This window comes from Microcaecilia unicolor, chromosome 3, assembly GCF_901765095.1.
Source record: "Microcaecilia unicolor chromosome 3, aMicUni1.1, whole genome shotgun sequence".
NCBI classification, from domain to species: domain Eukaryota; kingdom Metazoa; phylum Chordata; class Amphibia; order Gymnophiona; family Siphonopidae; genus Microcaecilia; species Microcaecilia unicolor.
Window position 1 is genome coordinate 448787982 of NC_044033.1, and position 27380 is coordinate 448815361.

The following is a 27380-nucleotide window of genomic DNA, read 5'->3' on the forward strand; positions in this document are numbered from 1 at the left end:
CTAAAATTGTCTCAAAGCCCTCAGGTCTTCTGCTTTTTTATTAAGAAAGCATTAAGTCATGTCTTAACCGGACAACAGGGTTACATCACAAATCTCAAAAAAAAAAAATCATTGGATGGGTTATGCTCTGCTTATATATATTCTGCTTACCATCAGCAAGTTAAAGGGGGTTCAGGACAAAGCTCAACAGCTGTGAGCCATTCCAGTAAAGAATCTAACATAACAAGAAAGAAGAACACTTTTTTGCAACTAGCACACACTATTTCATACTGCACCTGTGTGCTCAGACATGCAGGCTAAGGGCATACATCACTTTCAGTTCCTTGTTCTCTTTCAGACATGTCTGTGTCTAGTGACAATTTCTAGTATCTGCCAAAAACATTACCATGCAGGCTTGAAGCTGTCAGTTCAGCATTTCAACAGCTAGGGCAGATAAGCATTTATTCATTTTCATCTTAATTTCGATACTAACATTTACTTTCTAATATTCCCTTTTGAAGGGGGGGGGGGTACTATAATTTTCATTGTCAAGGGTGCCTTGTGACCAATGGGCCGCTCCACCTGGGCTTCTCTTTCCTCGGGGACCTTGGATGTCTGAATTTTGGCCTCCTCATGCAAATCCTTTAATCTCTCATCAAGGTCTCATTTTTGTCAGGGTTGTGCTGGCTCAGGTGTTTTATTTTCCTAGTTCCCTTGCCTGAGTATGAAGAAGTGACTCTCTCAGTGCTTAACACCACTTTATTACACTGTCCTGGTGCGATCACTCAACAGTAGTCATCCAGTAAACTCTAAGAGATTGTTCAGAGACAGCGCCCCTCTACAGCAGCTAGTACTCTTCATGCCCTTTATACTTAGGGTGACATTTAAACTCACACTTCTCCAGTCCAAATAATTCCAGGAAGGTTCATCATGGATCAGACGACAATTCTGGTACTTATCATACACCCTCTGTCTCCTTTCATATGAACAAACATACTAGGTTAGCAGGCTTCAGAGGATATGCATATTAAGTCACTTTCATGTTCAACCGTTATGCAGATTAGCTCCATCTAGCCTTCACCAGGCACTCTGTGGCGGGAATTCTTCTTCAAAACAGATAATCCATAAAGCAGTTTTTCAACTTAGCCTTCCTTCAGGAATTGAGGTCTCAGTTAAAACAGCCACCTCCCCTTGGACAGGACTTTAACTTTCACCATAACCTTACGGTCCTGTCCTCCACCCCCGGCTGTTAGTCTAAGTCTCAGTTCAAAAGACACAGTTTTCCCTCCACACTATGATCCATCCCCTAGTTGCAACATTCATATTCAGCACAGCATTTAGGAAAGTACCTTGTCTCAGGTCTTGCTGCCTCACCTCCACCTTTGGGACTAGGCTCCAGAGTCCTCCATCTGGCATTCTCCAGTTCCTTGTCCAGCCTTCCTGGATCTTCCTTTGGGGTCTGTGCCCCGGGATTTCTAGTCCATTTTATCTGTTGCTGTACATTTGTTCTCCTCCAGGGCCTCCTTCCCTTCTGAATCCCTCCTCCTAGGAAGTGCCTTTTTATGGGGCTGCTAATATCTTCCCCCCACTTCTTCTGGGCCCCTCCTCTTGGTTCTAGAAGGGTCCTGAACTTTCTCAATCATGCTTACTTCTTAAAGGGGAACCATGTTCTTCCCTCTGCTATGGGGCCTCCCCAGCTTCCTGACTTTTTGCTGATAATGGAGTCAGAGCTCTCTCTAGTGGCCTCTCAAAGATAAGGCTGGCAGTGAGTTAGCGTGCCTTCTAATGGTCCTTCCTGGCTAAACTGGTCCCTTTATCGTCAGAGCTCCCTCTATTGGCCTTTCTAGGACAGGGCACCCTATAGTGCTGTAGAGAAGCCAGCTGCCTTGATACATGCTATAGGAGAATGTAGGAGGGAGGTTCTGGAAGCCAAATATAGGCTCTTAGGTAGAAAGCTGAAACCAGATCCTGCAGGATAGTGATTTTGGAAAATCTCCCCGTTCCACAGAGGACCCAAGAGGCAGCCAGAGCTCCAAAGTCTCAATGCGTGGTTGAGATGATTGTGCAGGGATGAGGGATTTAGATGTGTTAGGAACCAAGCATCATTCTGGGAAAGGGGGAGCCTGTTTGTTCATCAATATTTGTCTTCATATTGCTATATTGGAATTATATATCAAAAAACTAATGAATGCACTCTTGCTATACACTCTGTGAGAAATTGCACAATACTGATATATATCATATACTTTATAAACTAGCCTCAATAGCCCAGGGAACCATTAATTAGGACTCCACTGAATTGGCCTGTATCATGGGCTCCTCCTCCTTTCCGAAAAAACATCCACAAGTAACAAAAAACTCCCTACATAAGGAAGAAAAGGATCTTGTGAATAAAAAACGGATGGAGGGGTATTTTAATGATCTACTTCAAATATCAATATGACTATAAGTGCATTATATCACAGAGAGTATTGAATGGAAGTAAAGAAAAAGTATGTATGATCACTTCGCAGTCCTCTTAAGGCTATATACTGAAGCAATATTCAATATTTGAATATTGCTTCAGTATATAGCCTTAAGAGGACTGCGAAGTGATCATACATACTTTTTCTTTACTTCCATTCAATACTCTCTGTGATATAATGCACTTATAGTCATATTGATATTTGAAGTAGATCATTAAAATACCCCTCCATCCGTTTTTTATTCACAAGATCCTTTTCTTCCTTATGTAGGGAGTTTTTTGTTACTTGTGGATGTTTTTTCGGAAAGGAGGAGGAGCCCATGATACAGGCCAATTCAGTGGAGTCCTAATTAATGGTTCCCTGGGCTATTGAGGCTAGTTTATAAAGTATATGATATATATCAGTATTGTGCAATTTCTCACAGAGTGTATAGCAAGAGTGCATTCATTAGTTTTTTGATATATGTTTAGTGCACTCTAGACAATTGAAGATATTCCTATATTGGAATTATACAAATTTCTCTACCAATTTGTTATGTCAATGGAATGTAAGTCACATTGAACTAGAGCTTGCATGGGATAATGTGGTGTATAAATGTCAATAAATAAAGCAGCTTGTAGATGCAAGGAAAAATCACAATTTGAAGTGTCTAATATAAATGCTAGAAGCCTAAAAAATAAGATGGGAGAATTGGAGTATATAGCACTAAATGAAGAAGTAGATATAATAGGCATCTTAGAGACCCAGTGGAAGGAGGACAATCAATGAGACACTGTTACCATGGTACAAATTATATAGCAATGACAGAGTGGATCAAATTGGAAGGGGGATTGCGCTATATGTTAAAGAGGCAATTGAGTCAAACAAAATAAACGTTTTACATCAAACAGCATGAAATCCTTATGGATAGAAATTCCATGTGTGAAGGGAAGGAGTATAACTGGTAGGGCTGTACTACCATCTATCAGGACAGAATGAACAGACAGATGAAGAAATATTTACAGAAATGAGGAAAACTGGCAAAATGGGCAGGAGTATAATGGTGATTTCAATTACCACAAGAATAAAGAATCAGTAGAATTCAATCAGAAACCTATACATAATATTCTACTTAATTATCTATATCGTAGGACTTGCTGAAACCACTAAAAATGTGGTGAAAGAGACCTCAGTAGAAGAAAGGGGAGACATCTAATCTGTAAGGCCAAAACCTTCAATATATTGGTAGTTTACATTAATCATCGGTCATAAAGAAAGTCACATGTCTAATATAGTGAAAATCCACAATCATAATTGTCCAGCAATTCCCAAACCATACAGAACACAGTTATTATAGAAGAAAAGACATCAAGCATATAAATGTCCAATCTTTATGAGCAAAACAGTACTTATCTTTAAAGTGTAAACAAAATCCCGACAGGAGTTCCCTGTTTCGCTATACTTGCTGCTTCAGAGGAAGAAGTCGACAATCAAGAATATTCACACAACTGGAACATAAAATATAATCATCCTAGATTGGGATAGTTAATCTTCTTCAAATGGCTGGAACTCCAGCCTGTAAATAACAGGAGCCTCGTCCTCTCTAGTCTTAGTCCACTCACTGCTGCACGCACACCACCCTGCTACCTAAATCTTCACGCTGTATGAACACCACACCACACACAACCATCCAGTGGAGCTTCTGCGACACTTCTAGGTTCCTTACACCACAAACAACTTTTTTTTTTTTTTATTTATTTGCTGCATTTGTACCCCACATTTCCCCACCTATTTGCAGGCTCAATGTGGCTTACACTATGTTGCAAAAGATATAATCATAAACAGAGTAAGAGGTATGGTGTAATTTAACATATTACTGTGTAAGAAATTAGGTAGATAGGTCAGTAGAATTATTTACATAACACAAAATAAAACAGGTAAGATATAATGACCAATAATGATAATGTGATTAACATAATCAAATTACAAGGGATCAGTATTAGTTGGTTTAGATATAGAATGGAATCAAGTCATTTAGGAGGATTTTTATTGTAAGTCTCTTTGAACAGGCGTCTTCAATAACTTCCGGAAGGTTGTCAAGTCATGCGTTGTTTTTATAGCATTCGGTAGTTTATTCCATGATTTTATGCAGAGGTATGTGAAGGTAGATGCGTGTAGTGATTTGTATTTGAGTCCTCTACAATTGGGGTAGTGGAGGTTTAAGAAGGTACGTGATGAACTTTTGATGTTTCGTGCAGAAGAAGCTGATTGGCTTGAATAAATCCTTTATGTATAAACGTGGTTATAAAAACAAGTTAATCCACAGAGAGAACAAAGAAACAGCCAACCGATCAGCAAGCAACACCTTGTGACAAGGATTTGTTCAAGCCAATCAGCTTCTTCTCAGAGAAAGTTGTTTGTGACCCCTGAGGCAGGCACTTTGGCGCCGAAACACGGACCGTGTCGGGTCCTTGATATGAATATTCTGAATAAACTGTTTCTTGATATTATCTCCCTATTGGTTTACACATTTGTCAGCCTCTACTTTTGCTGTTTTGCTTTGATTCTCCGTGGAGGCTCCTCCTGTTTTCTTGTTTTTGAACAGTATCCACGCCTGATGTAAATTTTTGACTCTTGCAGCCGCTCCTCTGTTTTGTTTTCACCATTCTCATTTTATCGTAGTCTCCTTTTTTAAAGTTAAACGCTAATGTATTTGATTTCATATGTATACTTACTTCAAAGCTAATATCAAATCCGATCATATTATAATCACTGTTATCAAGCGGCCCCAAGCACCATTACCTCCCGCACCAGATCAGATGCTCCACTAAGGACTAGGTCTAGAATTTTTCCTTCTCTCGTCGGCTCCTGTACCAGCTGCTCCATAAAGCTGGCCTTGATTTCATCAATGAATTTTACCTCTCTAGCGTGCCCCGATGTTACATTTACCCAGTCAATATCTGGGTAATTGAAATCACTCATTATTATTGTGTTGCCCAGTTTGTTTGCGTCCCTAATTTCCTTTAACATTTCTGCATCCGTCTGTTCATCCTGGCCAGGCGGACGGTAGTACACTCCTATCATTATCCTTTTCCCCTTTACACATGAAATTTCAATTCACAGTGATTCCAAGAAGTGTTTTGTTTCCTGCAGAATTTTCAATCTATTTGATTCAAGGCTCTCGTTAATATACAATGCTACCCCTTCACCAATTCGATCCACCCTATCACTACAATATAATTTGTACTCCGGTATGACAGTGTCCCACTGGTTATCCTCCTTCCATCAGGTCTCAGAGATGCCTATTATATCTAATTTTTCATTTAGTGCAATATATTCTAAGTCTCCCATCTTATTTCTTAGGCTCCTGGCTGGCATTCGCATATAGACATTTCAAACTATGTTTGCTGTTCCTATTTACATCATGCTTAGTACTTGACAATATTAATTTGAAATCTTTTGTCTGATTTTTATTTAAGGACCCCTGATCTACTATGGTCTCTTTTAACCTCACTATCAGGATACCCTATCTTCTCTGTTTTGGTGATATCTTATCCGGTATCCTGTTTCCAACAGTGGCCAATCCAGGTCACAAGTACCTGGCAAGATCCCAAAACAGTACAATACATTTTATGCTGCTTATCCCAGAAATAAGAAGTGGATTTTCCAAAGGCCATTTTAATAATGACTTATGGACTTTTCTTTTAGGAAGCTATTCAAACCTTTTTTAAACCCCGCTAAACTAACTGCTTTTACCACATTCTCTGGCAACGAATTCCAGAGTTTAATTACAAGTTGAGTGAAGAAATATTTTCTCTGGTTTTTTTTTTAATTTACTACCTTGTAGCTTCATTGCATGCCTCCTAGTCCTAGTATTTTTGGAAAGAGTAAACAAGCAATTCACGTCTACTCATTCCACTCCACTCAGTATTTTATATACCTCTATCATATCTCCCCTCAGCCGTCTTTTCTCCAAGCTGAAGAGCCCAAGCCATTTCAGCTTTTCCTCATTAGGAAGTCGTCCCATCCTCTTTATCATTGTTGTCGCCCTTCTCTGTATGCATGTGTATAGTTTTGGTCTACTTAGACCATGTCCCCATAAAATATGTAAGGTGTGAATCTCCATGTGTAAATGATGGCTTTCTGAAAATCATTATTTACAGGTGTGTACAGTCTACACACGGAAATGCTCCAATTTACATAGAAACAGAGAAAAATGTGGGCAGGTCAAGACCCTATGGCCTATCCAGTCTGCCTATCCATGCCATCTACTCTCCTTGTCACTTCCTTAGTGATCCTATGTACTTGTCCCAAGATCTGTTGAATTCAGATACTGTTTTCGTTTCCACCTTAGGAAGCTGTTCCTTGAATTCACAGCCCTTTATGTGAAGAAATATTTCCTCAGGTTACTTCTTGCTAAGGATGTAAAAATACTAGAAGCTGTCCAGAGGAAGGTGATAAAAATGGTGTGGGGTTTGTGCCGAAAGACATATGAGGAAAAGCTTGAAGACCTGAATATGTATACCCTAGAGGAAAGAAGGGACAGGGGAGATACGATACTGTGGGGCTCATACAAATTATTTCGCCCTCACTAGAGGAGAGGCAATTAGGTAATGTAAATTCTCAGTATTATGTGGAAAGGTTTGGAAAAGTAGTACTCTGGTATTTAGATAAATGTAATGAAGCATCCCCTTTATCTATAGATCCAAACGCACAGCCCAAATATGCTGATTAGCAAAAGACACAAGGCTAACGTATTATAAAAAAAATGGAAATCTTATTTATTGGCAGTAAGTAAAATAATATGAAAGATAAGACACACAAGGGCTAGACTATCCAAGTTGATGGTAAGAGCAATGGGTGATTTTGTACTTATCAAAGTAAGTCAAAGAGAATGCACACTAGTACCTTGGATCCTGAAATGAATAAGACCACTAAATTTCCCCCAGCACTATAGTAAGATAGTTACAACCTGACCAACGAGGAAGGGTCCTCTCTCTCTCTCTCTCTCTCTCTCACTGACACCGGATCTGAAAAGACGACAAAGGCTGGCAGGGAGCTGCAGTGCTGTCTCTCATGAACTGGAAGAGATGCTGAAACTGAGAGGTGCAGGCCGGGCCATATTTTAATGAGCTTAAGATATCTCCTTGGTATGGCAGCTTGGATTTGGTTGTCATCTGTTCCTCTATCAGCAGATATTCAGACAACTGCTCCAGATGACATCCAGATAACTTCTCATCTTTTCAGAAGCTTCTTATACTAGCCCATTATAAACCATGAAATTTCACTGCTTTGTCACCCTCTGATCACCATGCATAATCTCCCTGTCCCTCATCCTCTCAGCCCTCTCTGTTTCTCACCTAGCCCATCCCTCCATCATCCTTTCAGACTGTCACTGAAATACTTTGATGTTTCGCTTATATATGCTGTTACTTATCAAAATTTCCTTATTTCTGATCTGACAAAGAAGGGCTACCTTCAAAAGCTAATCAAAAAATGTATTTAGTCAGTCCAATAAGGTATCATCCTTTCTATGTTTTATTTTATTCTATTTCTATTGATTACCTTTAAAAGTGGACTAACGCGGCTACCACATCTCTCTACTCATGATTTAAAAAAAAAAAATGTAGTGACCTTGCTGTTTACTAACTTGATTTTTCTTGCATTTTGCTAGGATTTAGGTCATCCCTGCACGGCCAGTGATCCGGACAACTGCTTTATGCCAGTTTCTCCTCAACACTTCATTGATCTCTTCAAATTTTAGCTGCATTTTGTGTCAATAATTTAAGCATTTCATACAGTATGTTTTTGTGCAATATTTGCATAATTACATCTTGGATTAATCTAAAGTGTCAAGTATATGTTTTTAGATTGAAGGTAAATTTTTATGCATGCCTTCCAGGTACGCTTAGAGCCATTTTGGGAGATATGTATACATTTATACTGGCTTTATGTTTCAAGAAATTTGTAAAGGGCTTTCTGTTGTATATGGTAGACTAGTGAAAACCAAAAATAAGACTTTCTTGAATGCAATCTTTTCCGTAGCCCATGAATATAGTTATGATATATGTATGATTTGTTTAAACCAGTTATTTTTTTGATTGTCTTCATATTTATGTTGACACTACATGTTGTAAACATCCATACTTAAAATAAATGTGTTGTATGTGTGGATCACTTTATAAAGTAATGACACCGATGTAAAATATTTATACATTTAAATAGTATTAACCACATTAAATCAGATCACTTTCATTGTCCTGGTTTGAAATAATTATTTCTCCTTTTCAAAATTATTTCTTTTAGATATTGTCCTATAGTTAATTCATATTGTTATAACAATGTCTTGAACTTTAGGCAGGGTCATTTTTTTATTTTGGGAGGCGGCAGGGTGTATATTTCATGGAAATATATGAGCAAAGGTGTGATAGTGTAAAGAAACACTTCAATACCATCCTCCTAGACCATTTCTGATGAGAGGACTATGCTCCCAACCAGCAGATGGAGGCAGAGAATACTGATTTTCAGTGACATCATCACAAGGAATGGTCCAGCCCTGATATTTCTCTGCCTCCCAACAGATGGTGATGATTGGACTGGTGCAGCAGGATTCTTTTTGAGGCTTGTATTTATGTACAGGCTGCTTAGCAGTTGACAGAGATAATTTGCAGTCTTTGATCTGCTCTCCCTTTGAAGGCTCCTGATTTACTTTTGCCTTTGTTGCAAGCTTATCTTATCTTGGGGGACTTATTACCTGCCTAATCCCTTAATAAGGTTCAAAGTGGGGTAACAAAAAAAAGTAGCCAGAAATTACAATCTAATATAATCTGTTTGGACCCCGAGGAGCACACCTTACTTGTCTGGACTGGTCTAGCTGGAATCAAGGAAAGAAAATTATCAGGTAAGACCAAGTTTCACCGTTGTACATAGGATTAGAATATAAGCACTGCTGTGTATGGCTACAGCTGACACGGCAGTACAGCAATTCTGAAATTAAGACTTCAAAATGGTCTCTTTTGAAGTCATAATTTTGAATGGTCTTTTTTGAATGCTTGAATTTACCAAGCATAGTTTTCAGTAAGAATGCAGGCTAGCCCATGTTTTGTATGAGGTTCAGAGTGAGCTATTACTAAAAGCATTCTAGATGGAAATGATGCATAAATTAAAGGGACAGAGGTGAAATATTTAATGAATCTACTTTCTTCTTGAGATTAATGCCTTCTACCAACAAAATATTTAAAAGGAATGTACAATGTAATCTTTGTAAACTACACTGTTCTTGGAATTTTTAGTTTTGTAATAAATTACATTTGATCTATTATTGGACTTGTGTTATCCTTTGCAGGTAAAATTACAAATTTAAAACTTTAGAGAGTAATACTGGCTCACAGCAGTCAGTGTTTCAGCACCTGCCCCAGTTGATAAAAATAATCTGGATGTTCAATGGCACTATCCAGCCATAGGCTATCAGTGAATATCTGTTAGCGTTGTGGCTGTCCAGATAGTGGCAGTATTCAGCTGCATATACATAGACAGGCTTTGTTATGTCCTAAGTTATGCGGGTCCCAAAAAACAAGAAGGTAGTCAGTCTCCAAGATCCAATATGGTGCAAACAAAGAGCAGATCAATGAAGATAGTCCGTAAAATTGTTTTTCACCACAACCTTTAGTTAAAATAACTAAAAGACCGATATGGCCATGTTTCCCCACCAAACTAAACTAATATGACACAACTAATAAAAACATAATGGAAATTATAAAAACTTAATTGAATAATAAAAATTGATAAAAGATGTATCTGAATATAACTAAAAGACTAAAATTAAGAGTGTAAATAATGTGGGAAGTTGAAACAGAGACAGACATACCAATTGGTGCATTCAGGTGGCTCTACCTACATGATAAAGACTGAAAAGTAATGAATGAAAGAGCATAAGAAAACAAAGCAGCAATATAAGCATGAAAAGCTGTGTGAACAGGATAAGTATCAATTACCAGCTCTCGCTGAAATAGCACGAAATGGCATCTTATAGTGAAACTGCTGGCACTGATTCAATTCTGCTTATGTCTCTAGCCAAAGAGGTCAGGGGCCAAATCTTAAAATACTTTGAAAAAACTCTTAAATCTATTAAAAGACTTTCTAAATCTCATAAAACCAAATGGACAAGCGTCAAAAGGACAATAAAAATTTGGGGGGCCTTTTTGCTAATCTGCATAGGTGCCTACAAGCGCCAAATTGGAGAAACCATACGGCCCTCGTGGTAATTTCAATTTTGGTGCGCATTTGCTACACGCGTCTGAAAAATATTTTTTAATTTCAATTTCTGTCGCGCATCAAGTGGCATTGCCATACTGGGACAGACCAAAGGTCCATCAAGCTCAGCATCCTGTTACCAACAGTGGAAAATCCAGGTTACAAATACCTGGCAAGATCCCCCAAAAGTACTAAACATTTTATACTGCTTATCCCAGAAATATTGGATTTTCCCCAAGTCCAATTTAATAATGGGCTATGGACTTTTCCTTTAGGAATCCATCCAAACCTTTTTAAAACTCTGCTAAGCTAACCGCCTTTACCACATTCTCCAGCAACGAATTCCAGAGTTTAATTACACGTTGAGTGAAGAAATATTTTCTCTGATTCGTTTTAAATTTACCACTTTGTAGCTTCATCGCATGCCCTCTAGTCTTAGTATTTTTGGAAAGCATAAACAGATGCTTCACATCTACCCTTTCAACTCCACTCTTTATTGTATAAATCTCTATCATATCTCCCCTCGGCCGCCTTTTCTCCAAGCTGAAGAGCCCTATCTGCTTTAGCCTTTCCTCATAGGGAAGTCGTCCCATCCCCTTTGTCATTTTCGTTACCTTTCTCTGCACCTTTTCTAATTCCACTATATATCATTTTTGAGATGCGGCGACCAGAATTGAACACAATATTCAAGGTGTGGTCGCACCATGGAACGATACAAAGGTATTATAACGTCCTCATTTTTGTTTTCCATTCCTTTCCTAACATTCTATTTGCTTTCTTAGCCGCAGCAGCACACTGAGCAGAAGGTTTCAACGCATCATCGACGACACCTAGATCCTTTTCTTGGTCTGTGACTCCTAACGTGGAACCTTGCATGACGTAGCTATAATTCGGGTTCTTCCTTCCCACATGTATCACTTTGCACTTGCTCACATTAAACGTCATCTGCCATTTAGACGCCCAGTCTCGTAAGGTCCTCTTGTAATTTTTCACAATCCTCCCGCGATTTAACCACTTTGAATAACTTTGTGTCATCAGCAAATTTAATTACCACACTAGTGACTCCCATCTCTAGGTCATTTATAAATATGTTAAAAAAACAGCGGTCCCAGCGCAGACCCCTGGGGAACCCCAGTAACTACCCTTCTCCATTGAGAATACTGACCATTTAACCCTACTCTCTGTTTTCTATCTTTTAACCAGTTTTTAATCCACAATAGAACACTACCTCCTATCCCATGACTCTCCCATTTCCTCTGGAGTCTTTCATGAGGTACTTTGTCAAACGCCCAGCTGGCCCCCAGGACCTAGCAGGCCAATATCTGGACCTCCCTTTCAGGCTACACTGCAATCATCAGCTCAGCTAGTTTCCTTCTGGGGATCATGGCACTGTTTTAAAGGTAGAAGCAGTAAAATGAGATGATCCCCTAATGTGGCTACATTGACCTGCCCATAAAAAAACAAAGCAGGTCACAATATGGGACACACTGGCCACCTCCCTCATCATTGAACTCTGTAGCCATCTGTCTCTGGGGGGAGGGGTGAATATGTGCACCATAATACCAGTGCTGCCACCAGATATGTGGTGTGAGGGACCACTGGGGTAGATGGGGCTGCATGATCCATGACAGAAGCATTAACAGACAGCTGGCATGTTGGTTCTCAAGTCCAGCTTCTTGCTGGAGACTTGAACCAGAGTAGCATCACAGGTATCCTGTGCCAAAGATCCAAGGTACATAGATGGCCTGCTGGGCCCAGGTTGCGGGCCACATGTACTGATGGAGTCCTTAGCCTACTTGAAGCATTTTCCTATCTCTTCCTTATAGCTTGCATCAAGAGAGCAGCCCTATAACCCCCCCCCCCCCTTCAGCCTCACAACCTGTTGATACATGGCATAGAGCTGGTCAAAGTAAAGGTATGTTGTCTCACATTAGAAACCTGCCTGGTACCAACCAGCAGATATGCATAGACAGTGCCTAGACTATAGTTTACTTTCTGTTCTGCATGCTTCCTTACCCACAAGCAACATGATTGAAGGCCTGGAAAGAAAGGCAAACAGCTGATTCTTCTTTACATATTTGTAGCTATGCATTGCTGAGGAGAAAAGGGAAATCAACTATGTACAATTATGGGGGATATATACATGCATGAGGAGTCAAAGGAACTATTAGACACATGTTCATTTTATCACAATTGCAACCAGTCAGGTACTACACAGCAGGGGAACTTGCCCATTGGAACAACTAGCCTCTATCTGGGATCAGCAGGCCACAGCCAGCAGAATAGGGTAGGTACCAGGCTGGAGCCATCTGTAGGGGATGAAGAGCAGGATCTGTAACTGGATGATCCCTCACCCTGGAATTTGCTGATGGGCCTGTAGAGGGTGAGGGGCCCCACCTCTGGTCCTACTGAATATGGGTTTCAGGACTAGAGAGAAGGTTCAAATTTTCACAAATATGTAGGAGTGATGACAAGCAATACATAAAGTGGTCCCTCCTGAACCCTGGGAATGGGTGAGCACAGGAAGAAAGGTGAACGAGGTTCAACATACAAATAGAGATGGTGCAAAGCTGGAGAAATGCCACCAGGTGTGGACCCCTGTGAAGCAGTTGAAGATACACGTGGGATATAAAGCTGAGGAAAATCCACAAGGTGAGTCCAGTGGAGAACATAATGCACAGATCCATTCACAGGGCCTCTTCTCCCCTCCCCCCTTTGCAGGCAGCCACAACTGGGTGTGTCCATTTGAAAATGAGACACGTGCATAGACTGGGAACAGTTTATCAGTATCACAGTTCACTCTTGTGTTCCTGCTGACCAGTGCATGTGATGTATCCTGTCTTGCATCCAAGTCCTGCAAAAAGCAAGGAGGCCTTGGTTAGCAGATTCAGAGGACAGAGCACGTCTCAGGTCTGCTTCCTAGAAAGAGAAGGGTTGGATGAAGAGGTCTCTGCTTACTTCCAGACTATGACAGTAGCTGAGTCTATCTGGCCCCAGGTCCCTAGGTGCAACTGGCTGATACTGGGGGAAGAGAATGGCGAGCAAAAGAGTCAGGTATGGAAAGCTCAGCACAGATGAACAGCCATCTCCCATCCTGGAACTGTTATTAAGGGGAAAATTACAAAAGGTTATACATCACAGAAATGTAATCTCCCCAAAACATCTACATGTGCAGGCCATAATCAAATTACAATTATCTTCCCAACAATTTGGGCAATTATGGTATGGGCCATAATTGAAAAAAAAAAAAAAAGTCCATCTCTCAAACATCTAGTTGACAATGCCCAGTACATTGGTGACAGCCTATATAAACCAGGGGCGTATCTGCGTGGGGCCTCAGGGGCCTGGGCCCCCGCAGATTTTGCCCTGGCCCCCCCTACCGCCATCAACCCTCCCCCGCTGCCGTTCTTACTTTTGCTGGCGGGGGACCCCAACCCCCGCCAGCCGAGGTCTGCTTCCACCTGCCGCTGCCTTCAAAACTTCTTCTTCAGCCGGCGGGGGACCCCAAACCCCCGCCAGCCGCCCCGCGCTGTTTAAAATTCATCTTCGGCCTCCGTGCTGCTGGGATAGGCGGCGCTGTTGAAATCCACTTCGGAGTCTGACGTCGCAGCACGTACAACATACAACGACGTCAGACTCCGAAGTGGATTTCAACAGCGCCGCCTATCCCAGCAGCACGGCCACGGAGGCCGAAGATGAATTTTAAACAGCGCGGGGCGGCTGGCGGGGGTTTGGGGTCCCCCGCCGGCTGAAGAAGAAGTTTTGAAGGCAGCGGCAGGTGGAAGCAGACCTCGGCTGGCGGGGGTTGGGGTCCCCCGCCAGCAAAAGTAAGAACGGCAGCGGGGGAGGGTTGGCGGCGGGAGGGGGGTGGAGAGACTAAGTTATTGGTGGCGGTGGGGGCTCGGCGGCGGCGGCGGCGGGGGGGGGGCGGGGGGGGCGCTAAAATGTGCCCCCTCCCTCTGGCTCTGGCCCCCCCTACCGCCGGAGTCCAGATACGCCCCTGATATAAACTACTCCTGCCAGAATTCTGTGCAGTACAGAATTTGCCAGTTGCACAGAATTTACTTTTTTCGTGCAGAATCTGTCCCAGTTCCCACAGTGCGGTACAGTACCGTGGCAATGGGGACCGTGCTAAAGACCGGCTCGTTGCTCCATCCCCTGAGCCTCGGTGGGCCCTCCCTGTGCCTACCTTAACACGCTTTGGTGGTCTAGTGGCCTATTCGGGGGCAGGAAAGAACCCTACTGTTTTCTGCCCACTGCCACCACTCTTGCCAGTACCAACGTTTCTTCAAAATGGCCACAGAGACTTAAAGCAGCAGTCTCATGAGGCTGCTGCTGGTGGTAGACTCGAACATTATGAAGAAGTGGAGGTACTGGCAAGAGTGGCAGCAGCAGGCAGCAAAGAGTTGGATTCTTTCCTGCCCTAAGAGGTACTCCCATTGTGCGCCTTTGCAGCTCCACCTGCACAGGACTGGTGAGTGCAGGGGTGGGGGGAGGGGGCTGGAAAAACATGATTGGTATGTGTGTACAGGGACTGTAGTGTGGGTGGTGGGGGGCTAGAAAAAATAAGAATGGTATCTGTACAGGGGGGCTGTAAAATGGATGAAGTGTGGATGCAGGGGGGAGAGGGAGGGCTGGAAAAAATTAATATGGATGGTATCTGTACGGGGGGGGGGGGGGCTGTAAGACGGATGAAGTATGGCTGCGGGGAGCTGGGAACAAAGCTGTGCGTGCAGAGTACAGTTTAAAGAATTTTGCAGAATTTCAAATTGTTTTGCGTAGAATTTTGAATTTTTGAATTACAGCAGGAGTAATGTCCATCTTGTTATTTTCAAATCTCTCACTGCTTGTTTCACTATGACACCGAAAAAGCTGGCCCCAAGCCAAAAAAAAGTAATTTTACAGATGCTGAGATAGAGCTGCTGGTGAGGGAAATCTCAGGCATTCATACTAACCTGTTTACGACCAGGGGTTAGAGGTACTCTGCCTGCACTAAGGGGAGAGAGTGGGGGGGGGGGGGGCATATGTGTGAGGATAAATGCAATCCAGCACATCAAGAGGGAGATGGAGGACTGTAAGTGGAAATGGCACCAGCAGAAGCCACCCACAGAGCATTCACTCCCATCTCACAATATTCCCAGCACACCAGTTCCTCTACATTAACACGCGTTAATTGAGATATTTGTTTAATGCACCAATGTTAACGCCGCTATCAACATGCCAGTACTGTACTAATACCCCCGTGCGCTATTGCTGGTACAGGTTCTCAGCATTAACGCACATTAAACAACGCACTACCTACATACACTACTTTTTTTAGCACAGCTTAGTAAACATGGCCCTAAGGGAGGTAGTGCCTCAGAGTGCACTTTAAACACTTCCTTGAAATATTTCTTAGCCATCTTAACAGGAGAAATTAAAGGTGACCGTGGACAATTTAAAAATCGCAAAGTGTTTTTCTCAAATGATTTTCCATATAGTCCATTTTCCTTGATGTGAAAATCTTATCTATATATATAAAACTCACCCTTAACGTTCTATTGTCGGATGACGTCACTGAAGCCAAGGTTCGTAAGTTCGAAGCTCTGAAGCCAAGAAAATCACAGCCTCGGGGCCCCGCCCTCGCGTCAAACATTATGACGTTGAGGGTGGAGGCAGAGCAATTCACCCACATCGATGACGGGTGGGGTGGGGCCACAGGAATGCCTTGCTAGCGCCCGTTTCATTGGCTCCAGAAACGGGCCTTTTTTTTACTAGTCTTTAATAAGAGTCCTACAGACTTGTAGTTCAGAGACCTCAGACTCCAAAGTAGTTACCTTATAGTCTGTTGTTCCAATGCTTGAACCTGATCATTCACAGTTCCAGTCACTAACTTAAAATCTGAAGAAAATTTATTTACCACTTTGTTCAAAGAAGAGTTAACTGTATCTATGGTTTTCCAAATTGCCTCTAAAGTAACTGTCATCAGCCTACCCAACGAAGACAATAGGCCTGAATGTGCCCAATTCCCACAGCATTCACAGTACTCACAACAGATGAAAAATGCTGAAGCAGCTGGTCCTGAATGCAGGTAACTCCAGGGGAGGACGTTAACATGGGGAGATCCTCTAGGCACTGGAATTTTCCGAATGCCATTCTACCCCATGACGTTGACACTTCCGGGCTATGGTGGAGCCAACCTTGTGCCAAGGCTCAGGGAAACCTTGCTAGCGCTGCTGCTGGAGGAAGACACCTCTGACAAAGCTGAAGCAGCTGCTCTGATTGAATGCTCTAGAGCTTAAAACTCATCCAGCGTACCCTGCCTCAGGGGCTGGGAACCACCCAACGCTGAAGGAAACTGCCAGTATAGTAAGTTTTAATAAACAGAAACAAAAACTTTCTTTTCCTGATGCTAACTCTCCCTAGTCTTATTCCCTTCATAAAACTACTACAAACTTCAAGGTTAAATTACCCATTATATTTGTTACCACACCAATCATTTGGTCTTCTACCTTGTCCTTTACTTTTGAGCTTCAGAGTTTCTTTCATTTAGGCCATCTTCATTTTCCATGAGTGCATCTCATCATTACCACTGTTATCACATCCTCATTCTCTTCTATGTAGTCCCCTGCTCCTCCTCCTCCCAGCTAAGAATATCAATCCAAATTCTGGTCCTCTAAGGCAACTTTCATCTCATTTGGGCACATCAAAGCTATACATTCTCCAATCTTATTCCTATTACTCTTCTTTCTGTTTCTTGAGCTCCCTATGGAATGTCTGCGCTATTTCCAGAGCTTGCCAATATTTCTGATCTCTTTCTCGTACTCTACATCTTCTTGTTTTAAATGAGACTTTCTTTTCCTCCAAAGGCTGTGCTTCAGTTACTGTCTTCTGTCATGGAGGTTCTTTTCTCCCATGTATCTTGCCCAGTTGGCTGTGGTAGCAGTATTGGACTGCTACTATCCTTCCTTGTAGGTTTGAACTCCTCCTCCTACCTCAAGACCATTCCTTTTACTCCTTTGAGGTCCACTTCATCCACATATTCACCCTACTACCTCCCCAGATAGCTATCTTTTATCAACATCCTAAGTCCACCTATTCTTATCACACTACATCTCTGGGTTTACCTTCTCTCTTGAACCATAATCTTATTTCCCTCATTCTTTGGGACATTAACTTCCATGCTGATGATCCCTCTGAGTTTTCTGCCTCAAAGATTCTTACTTTAACTTCATTTGACCTTCAACTTTGATCTACTAGCCTGACTCACCAGCATGGCCACTGACTTGATCTTGTTGTTTTCTCCAATGCTCCTCTCTCAGCTTCTCCACCTCAGTTCTTCCCATCTATTTTATTTATTTATTTATTTATTACATTTGTACCCTGCGCTTTCCCACACATGGCAGGCTCAATGCAGCTTACATCATCTTATATAATAAAAAGCACCTCCAACGTTCTGAAGCTGACTGCGTGGCACTTAAACCTTGAGGCATTTGTGCTATCCATCTCATGAACTAAGTCTGACGTCAATACTTCCTGGTACGTCACAAGCAGCTGTGACCAACCAGAACAAAGCAGCACGATACACACCAACAGAATCGAAGAATACGTTACGCCTCGCCCACCAGCATCAGTCCGCACCCAACGTCGCCGCCCGGTATCAAGACTGAAACAGTAATGGCGCCACAAACACCCCCCCTGAAATCAACTCGCCGCCTCCCTCACAAACCCCCTCACAAATACACGACCCACTCTCCCAGCGTCACCGGTATCAATGCTGACGGTAATGGAGCCGTAACAACCCACCCTGAAATCCACTCGCCGCCTCCCTCACAAACCCCCTCCCAAACACAACGACCCACTCTCCCAACGTCGCAAACACACCCCCTGAAATCCATTTGCCACCTCCATTACAAACGCCCTCCCACACACAACTACCCACTCTCCCAACGTCGCTGGCACCACAAACAACCTCCTTCCCAGTTCCACCCCCCCCTGAAATCCACTCACCGCCTCACAAACGCCCTCACACACACAAACTATAAAAAAGGAAAAACATCTCTCTCACTCACTCACACACACACACACTCCCCCCCACCCCCCTTAATATACAAACTCTAACAAGGAAATTCAACATCTCTCTATCTCAATCACCCACACACACCCTCTGCCCCCCACCGCCCCAAAAAACACAAATAGATACACTGATGCGGAACAGTGCTACCCTCCCCCACCCCCAAAATGGCACCGCTGATTGGTCATGTACATAAGTACATAAGTACATAAGTACATAAGTAGTGCCATACTGGGAAAGACCAAAGGTCCATCTAGCCCAGCATCCTGTCACCGACAGTGGCCAAGCCAGGTCAAGGGCACCTGGCACGCTCCCCAAACGTAAAAACATTCCAGACAAGTTATACCTAAAAATGCGGAATTTTTCCAAGTCCATTTAATAGCGGTCTATGGACTTGTCCTTTAGGAATCTATCTAACCCCTTTTAAAACTCCGTCAAGCTAACCGCCCGTACCACGTTCTCCGGCAACGAATTCCAGAGTTTAATTACACGTTGGGTGAAGAAAAATTTTCTCCGATTCGTTTTAAATTTACCACACTGTAGCTTCAACTCATGCCCTCTAGTCCTAGTATTTTTGGATAGCGTGAACAGTCGCTTCACATCCACCCGATCCATTCCACTCATTATTTTATACCCTTTTATCATATCTCCCCTCAGCCGTCTCTTCTCCAAGCTCCCAACCAAAACAATAACCAAGGCCCCCCCACACCCTTCCTTCCGGTACAGGGCTAAGGAAAGGGAAGTACAGGGGAAGAACGGCAATTGTCTCCCATACAAACACTCTCACACACAGACGCCGCTACCCTCTCCCCCCCCCCCCAACCACCCCCACAACATCATACACAAACTCTGCCATGGTGTATCTATATCTCTGTCTCCCACTCCCCCTCCACACACTCCCCCCACCCTGAACTAAATACACAAGATCTACCATGGAGAATCAGCATCTCTCACTCACAACCATACACACAACCAAACTCCCCACCCCCCACACACCAACATACACACACTCTGCCATGGAGAGACAGCATCTCTCTCTCTCTCTCTCACACACACTCCCCCCCCCCCACCCCCTTAATACACAAACTGTAACAAGGAAAGTCAACATCTCACTATCTCAATCACCCACACACACCCTCTGCCCCCCAACCCCCCCCCCCCCAAAACCACATACACGGATGCGCAATAATGCTACCATCACCCCCACCCCCAAAATGGCACCGCTGATTGGTTATGCAACTCACACACTCCCAACCAAAACAATAACCAAGGCCCCCCCACACCCCTCCTTCTGGTACAGGGCTAAGGAAAGGGAAGTACAGGGGAAGAATGGCAATTGTCCCCCTATACAAACACTCACACAGATGCCGCTACCCTCTCCCCCCCACACACACACTCCCCCCCCCCCACACACACACTCCCCCCAACCAACCCCACATCATACACAAACTCTGCCATGGTGAATCTAGATCTCTGTCTCCCACTCACACACTCCCCCCCCCCCCCAACTAAATACACAAGATCTACCATGGAGAATCAGCATCTCTCACTCACACCCATACACACAACCAAACTCCCCACCCCCCACACCAACATACACACACTCTGCAATGGAGAGACGGCATCTCTCTCTCACTCACACACACACACACTCCCCCCCCCAACTCCCTTAATACACAAACTCTAACAAGGAAAATCAACATCTCTCTCTCTAACACACAGCCCCCCCCCCCCAAAAAAAAAAAAAAACCACAAACACATACACTGATGCGAACAATGCTACCTTCCTCCACCCACACCCTCAAAATGGCACCGCTGATTGGTCATGCAACTCACACACTCCCAACCACAACAATAACCAAGGCCACCCACACCCCTCCTTCCGGTACAGGGCTAAGAAAAAGGAAATACAGGGGAAGAACGGCAATTGTCCCCCATACACTCTCACACAGTCACTCTCACACACACTCTCTCTCAAACATACACACTCCGAGGAAAACCTTGCTAGTGCCCGTTTCATTGTGTTCAGAAACGGGCCTTTTTTACTAGTAACAATATAAAGAATAACAAAGTCGTAAGGAATTAAGCATTAGGAGGGTAGGCGTAAGGAAGATGGAAAGGAATAGATATGGTCTCATCATCTGATAATTCACACTTAACCACCTTCAGATAGTCTAATCCAGTCACCAACAACACATTTAGGAATCCCCCTTGCAGTGTCTCCACCATGGTCTCATCCCCAAAATACATATTTATTTGATGTATCGCCTTCCAGTTCATAAATGGGGGTGGTTTTCAAAAATAAAATACAAAATTCACATTCAAATTGAAAACAAACACAAAAATAAAATGTCTCAAGGACAGAAATAATTGGAGAGATAACCTTAGGTTACAGATTTACTAAAATGTAAAGGACCTCTGTTACCTTATGCTATAAAAACTGTGTTTTGTTCTGTCTCTGGTCAGAGAGAGAATCATGGGGCTTCTTGCTATGAGATGTGATTCATTCTCTTGGGAATTGATTTTCTAAATAAAGTAATCTTCTGCTTCAGAGCTACTAAACCCTTGCAATTATTTACATCTTACTTATACCAAAACAAGTGCTTTTAACATATTTATAAATCATCTGGAAATTGGAATGAGTGAGATAATCAGGTTTGCAAATACCACAAAATTATTAAAAGTTGTTTATTCAGAAGCAGATTGTGAGAAATTGCAGCACAGCCTTGCAAGACTAGGAAACTGTATAAACCAGATGGACTTTCACTAACTACACCCTCTCCAAAAGTCATTACACGATGTGATACCCGCAAGTGAGCCTTCTCCGGAGTAGCCCCCACACTCTGGAATGCATTGCCTGAAAGGCTCCGCTTAACACAAGACTACCTCTATTTTAGGAAGCAGGTGAAAGCTTGGCTCTTCAACAAAGCCTTTAACGGAAGAAGTAACTAACTTGTTAGTCTCACTCACACACACAAGGATTGACTCGGGCAGCACATACTGCTGGGACATGTTTATCCACTCCTACGCTAGCTAAGATAATATTTAACCATCTTTCTGACCTCATGTGCAACTTTCTTCAAATCACTCACCTTACTTTCTTACTCATCTATATAACTTTGCCTTATCCTTCACTACCAATTATAATGTTCTAGTACATATTGTGTTGTCATTGCAAGTAGTATATCATGCCATACTTTAGATTGTTCGAATATTTTTACTGCTTTAATTGCCTCCTGCTCATGTTTGATCTATTCTTACTGTACATCGTCTTGAGTGAATTCCTTCAAAAAGGCGGTAAATAAATCCTAATCTATATAAATAATTCTCACCTGGAACATTCTGAAGCTCAGTCTGTCAGAGGGAAACACTGAAGGGTAGGCTGTCAGACACTCACTCTCACTCACATGCACCACTCACTGTCACTCCTAGACCCGCCCTCAGCCACGCCCCTTCCGCACATAATTCGCTACCCCAACGTTCTAAATGAAGCCTCCAACCGGAAGTTGAGGCGTCGAGACCACTTTTCGCCCATTGCTGTGTGCCCCGCCCTCGCGTCAGAACGTGATGACGCTGAGGGCGGAGCACTCACACTCCACGAAACGCTATCGACGACGGCGCAACACTGACGCTCCAGGAAACGCGATCTCAACCGGCACACACCCAGCTGTCACTGCCCCCCCCCCCTCGGCACATAGAAATGGAACGCGAAAATGCTGCGAGTTCAACCGGCACACACCCAGCTGTCACTGCCCCCCCTCGGCGCATAGAAACGGAACGCGAAACTGCTGCGAGTACTCCCACAGCACAGCCAATGCAGGAAATACTGACATGGGGAAACGGAGCTCAAACATCAAACGACAACGGTGCTGGTACAGCAAGGCTGGACGGGGAAGGTCACCGAGGCAACAGGGTTTCACTGATCGAAAGACGCTTCACTGCTGATCTGCACAGTACACCGCACAAACAGGAAGCAACTCCACCCCCTCTAACAGCTGCATGACGAACATGAATGCAAAGGTACCCGGTGCACAGGCATCAACAGCTTCAGGGTCACCAGGTTCAAAACTTGCCTTCTACCATGCTGGGATTTACAGCCTCACCAACTTTCACTTTTCCTTTCACAGCTGCCCTTCCATCCCTATTTGCTCTTCACACCAGAGGAGGGGGTGCTCACACCACAGAGGGAGGAGAGGAAGGTATCTCTCTCTCTCTCACACACACACACACACTCGCCCCCAGACTCACTCACTCTCTGTCACACACACACACTTGCACATTCACTCTCTCTCTCTCACACTCACTATCACACACACTCTCTCTCAAACATACACACTCCCAGGAAAACCTTGCTAGCGCCCGTTTCATTTCGCTCAGAAACGGGCCTTATTTACTAGTAAATAATAATAATGTCGACAAGTGCAAATGATGCATGTAGAGAAAACAACCCAAACTGTAGCTTCATGATATTAGGTTCTACCTTGAATCATAGACAATATGTTGAAATCTTCTGTTGTGTGTTAGTGGTGGCAGCCAAATAAGCAAATAGAATGTTAGGAATTATTAGAAAAAAATGGAGAATAAAATAGAAAATATAAAGCCTCTGTATATCACCCCATGGTATGACTGCATCTTGAGTATTACATGCAGTTCTAGTCACTACATCTCAAAGAGATATAGTAAAATTAGAAAAAAGGTAAGAGAATGGCAGACACTTAATTTATGCTTTGATGGTTCCTTCTTGATCACTATCAAGTATTATACCTCAGGGCTCTGTCTTGGGACTTCATCTTTTATCTTTTCCTTTGTTGCTCAGATCTTCCACATGACTTTTTTTTACCATATTTCTGATGAGGCCTCCCTGAACTACCTCTCTACACCAGGAATCCAGTTCCAAATCTCAGCCTGCTTGCCTGACGTTGCTACTTGACATAGGCGGTCAGTGGCCCGTTTGGGGAGGCTAAAGGGGATAGGGGTAGGGCCAGGGATGGAGCTTACATCCATAATTGTCTGACAATACACAGAAAAAAATAAGTAAAAATAAAAGTCACAATTAATACCTTTTATTAAATTTAGATATTAGATATGTATCATATGTCAAAGAATAAAGTGGTTGCTCAAAGCATATACTAACCACAATCACAACTGCAAAACACTATGCACAAATTTGTGCAAAAACACACTCAGAACCTTACTGTACCATAAATATTATACTGGGCAGACCCTAATACACCAATATACCACCCATACGGAAAATACAGACCGTCAACAATATGAGACAAGGCATCATAATATCACAATTCTCATGTAGAGCCACAAAATACCCTTTTAGGGTGGATAGTGTTCACAATGAGCTCCTTTGTTAACGACCATATGTAGATCCTTCAAGGTGTAGTGTGTCATGATTTAGGCTGTACACCAATGATGGCGAACCTATGGCACGCGTGCCGTCGCTGGTCCACCCACCCTCTGAGCACCAGGCCGGCCTCCCTCCAACCAACCAACCAAGCACCAGGCCGCCATGCCCTCCCTCCCAGCACCAGGGCCCCCCTTCCTCTGAAATTTAAAAGGTGTACCTGGTCGGGGTTAAGGCAGCGTTGGCAGCGAAGTGTGTTCTTTGCTCGGCGTGCCTTCGGCCTTCCCTTCTGTCTCTCAAGCTCTGGTCCCGCCCTCATTTCCTGGCTTGAAGTAATCAGTTATAGTCCTCTGTATACTCTTGGGTCTGTGAGTTCCATAGACTATGTCTGCCAGACGGTAAAAACTGTCATAACACTGACATCCAGTGGCCTCCAGATAGGCCCCCGTACGGTGTTGAGACTCTCCAGCGCTCTTGCAAAAGTGACAGGAGGAGGTTGTTGAATTTCATCAGCATGTGCCTCGCTGCTCATTTCTTCATCTGTTCCATCATCAGCCGTTGTTGCCTGCGTGTAGGAGCATATCTCGACATCAGCTGTTTGTAGATCGTAATCAACAGCTACGTAGTGATGAAACTCCTCTTCAGTAAAACCGGCTGGGATGTCAATAACCTCTTCATCTGATGCGTTTGCAACAGCTGCACCTGTTTCATCCCTCTCCACATCCTTAACAAAGCTTGCCCGCTTGTAGCAGTTCACAATGGTTGCCTGTGTAACATGATGCCAGGCTTCTTTCTGCATATGTAGGGAATCCAACAGTGATAGATTATGAGCCATTTCAACAGCACGTTTATCCTTCCCACCCTGGTCATCCATAACGCTCATCAGACGACGTAGTACAAGAGCCCGATAATGTTGTTTGAAATTGGCTATTATGCCCTGTTCCAGAGGTTGGATCAGAGAGTTAGTGTTTGGTGGCAGGAAGACTACCTTGACGTTGGACAGCCTGACATAATCCCTGTGTGCAGCACAATTATCACAAAGCAGCAAAATCTGACGCTTTTGTGCCCGCATTTTAGTGTCTAACTTCTTTAGCCACTGCTTCCAAATTTCCCCAGTCATCCACGAATTTGCGTTAGCCTCATATGACACAGGAAGTCACTTAACTTTCTTGAAGCAACAGGGCTGCTTGCTCTTTCTGATGACGAGGGGTTCCAACTTCTCACTCCCATCCATATTGCAGCAAAGGAGGATAGTCAGTCTGTCCTTCGATGTTTTACCTCCAGTAGTTTCGGCATGTTTGAATGCAAGTGTTCCATCAGGAATCACTCGCCAGTAGAGACCGTTTTCGTCAGCAGTGAAAATGTCACGAGGTGCAAACTCGTTCAAGATGGTAGGAAGAACTGAAACAAGGTAAAATTATGTATAATCATACCTGATAATTTTCTTTCCATTAATCATAGCTGATCAATCCATAGACTGGTGGGTTGTGTCCATCTACCAGCAGGTGGAGATAGAGAGCAAACTTTTGCCTCCCTATATGTGGTCATGTGCTGCCGGAAACTCCTCAGTATGTCGATATCAAAGCTCCATCCACAGGACTCAGCACTTAGAGAATTACACCCACGAAGGGACACTCTGCCCAGCTCACCACCGCCGAAACGGGGGAGGGGAATTAACCCAGCTCATCCCCACACAAGTGGGGGAGGGGAATCCGTCCAGCTCATCCCCGCGGAGCGGGGGAGGGACACCACACCCGCCGATGCGGGGGGATCTGGCTTATCCTGCAACCGCAACCGCGGGAGGAGCTGACTGACCCTAACACCGCCGAAGCGGGAGGGGTACAAAGCTGCCCTACAGCCGCACGAAGCGGGAGGGAGTGCCGGCAGAATTTTAAGTCTCAATCCAGCCCCGAAAAACGGAGGGGAGAGGAATGCAGCAGCTCACTGTAACACAAACTCGTCTTAACTCTTGAAGAATCCAAGTGAAAAAACTTGAACACGAAGTCTTTCTGAAGTAACTGAAGACTAAACTTGAACCTGAAATGCAACCAGAATAAAAACAGTACAGAAATCTGGGAGGGGCTATGGATTGATCAGCTATGATTAATGGAAAGAAAATTATCAGGTATGATTATACATAATTTTACCTTCCATATCATCAAGCTGATCAATCCATAGACTGGTGGGATGTACCGAAGCAGTACTCACCCAGGGCGGGACATTGAAATCCCTGACCTCAACACTGAAGCTCCAAACCGGGCCTCCGCCCGTGCAGCCACAGTCAAACGGTAATGCTTGGAGAATGTATGGGCCGAAGCCCAAGTTGCCGCCTTGCATATCTCTTCCAAGGAGACGGAACCGGCCTCTGCCATCGAGGCCGCCTGAGCTCTTGTGGAGTGAGCCTTCAGCTGGATAGGCGGCACCTTCCCCGCGGCCACATAAGCCGCAGCAATGGCTTCCTTGACCCATCTTGCCACTGTAGGCTTAGCAGCCTGCAGACCCTTAGGAGGACCTGCAAACAGGACAAACAGATGATCTGATTTCCGGAAATCATTGGTCACTTCCAAGTATCTGATGATGACTCGTCTCACATCCAGATATTTAAGAGCAGAGTACTCCTCTGGGTAGTCCTCCCTACGAAAGGAAGGGAGACAGAGCTGCTGATTCACATGGAAGCGAGAAACAATCTTGGGCAGAAAGGAAGGCACTGTGAGAATAGTCACTCCTGCCTCAGTGAACTGTAGAAAAGGCTCTCGACATGAGAGCGCCTGGAGCTCGGAAACTCTTCTGGCTGAAGTGATAGCCACCAAAAAGACTGCTTTCAACGTCAGGTCTTTCAGAGATGCCCTTGACAAGGGTTCAAACGGCGGCTTCTGCAATGCTCTTAGCACCAGGTTGAGATTCCACGCAGGCACCACTGAGTGCAGAGGAGGGCGCAGGTGATTAACCCCCTTGAGAAAGCGCACCACATCTGGCTGCGAAGCCAGGGAAGCACCCTTCAGGCGGCCCCGGAAGCAAGCCAGAGCCGCTACCTGGACTTTAAGGGAACTGAGCGACAGGCCTTTGTCCAGACCTTCTTGCAGGAACGCCAACACTGAAGAAATTGGAGCAGTGAAAGGAGAAAGAGAGCCTGCTTCACACCACGCTGCAAAGATACGCCAAACCCTGGCGTAAGCAGTAGAAGTAGAGCGCTTCCTCGCTCTCAGCAAAGTGGCGATGACCTTGTCTGAGAAGCCCTTCTTCCTCAGACGCTGCCGCTCAATAGCCAGGCCGTAAGACCAAAGGGGGAGGGATC

General features: G+C 43.9%; 1 protein-coding gene across 3 annotated transcripts in view; it reads left to right on the plus strand.

The window, feature by feature from the left end:
• The window catches only part of FBXO25 (F-box protein 25), a 106986-nt gene extending 97242 nt beyond the window's left edge, over nucleotides 1-9744 (plus strand). For all 3 annotated transcript variants that reach the window (XM_030198933.1, XM_030198935.1, XM_030198934.1), the window contains one exon: nucleotides 8098-9744. In XM_030198933.1, the coding sequence (XP_030054793.1) occupies nucleotides 8098-8187 (90 nt within the window). In that variant the 3' untranslated portion in view covers nucleotides 8188-9744. The remainder of the gene's footprint in view (nucleotides 1-8097) is intronic.
• The last annotated feature ends 17636 nt before the right edge of the window (nucleotides 9745-27380 follow it).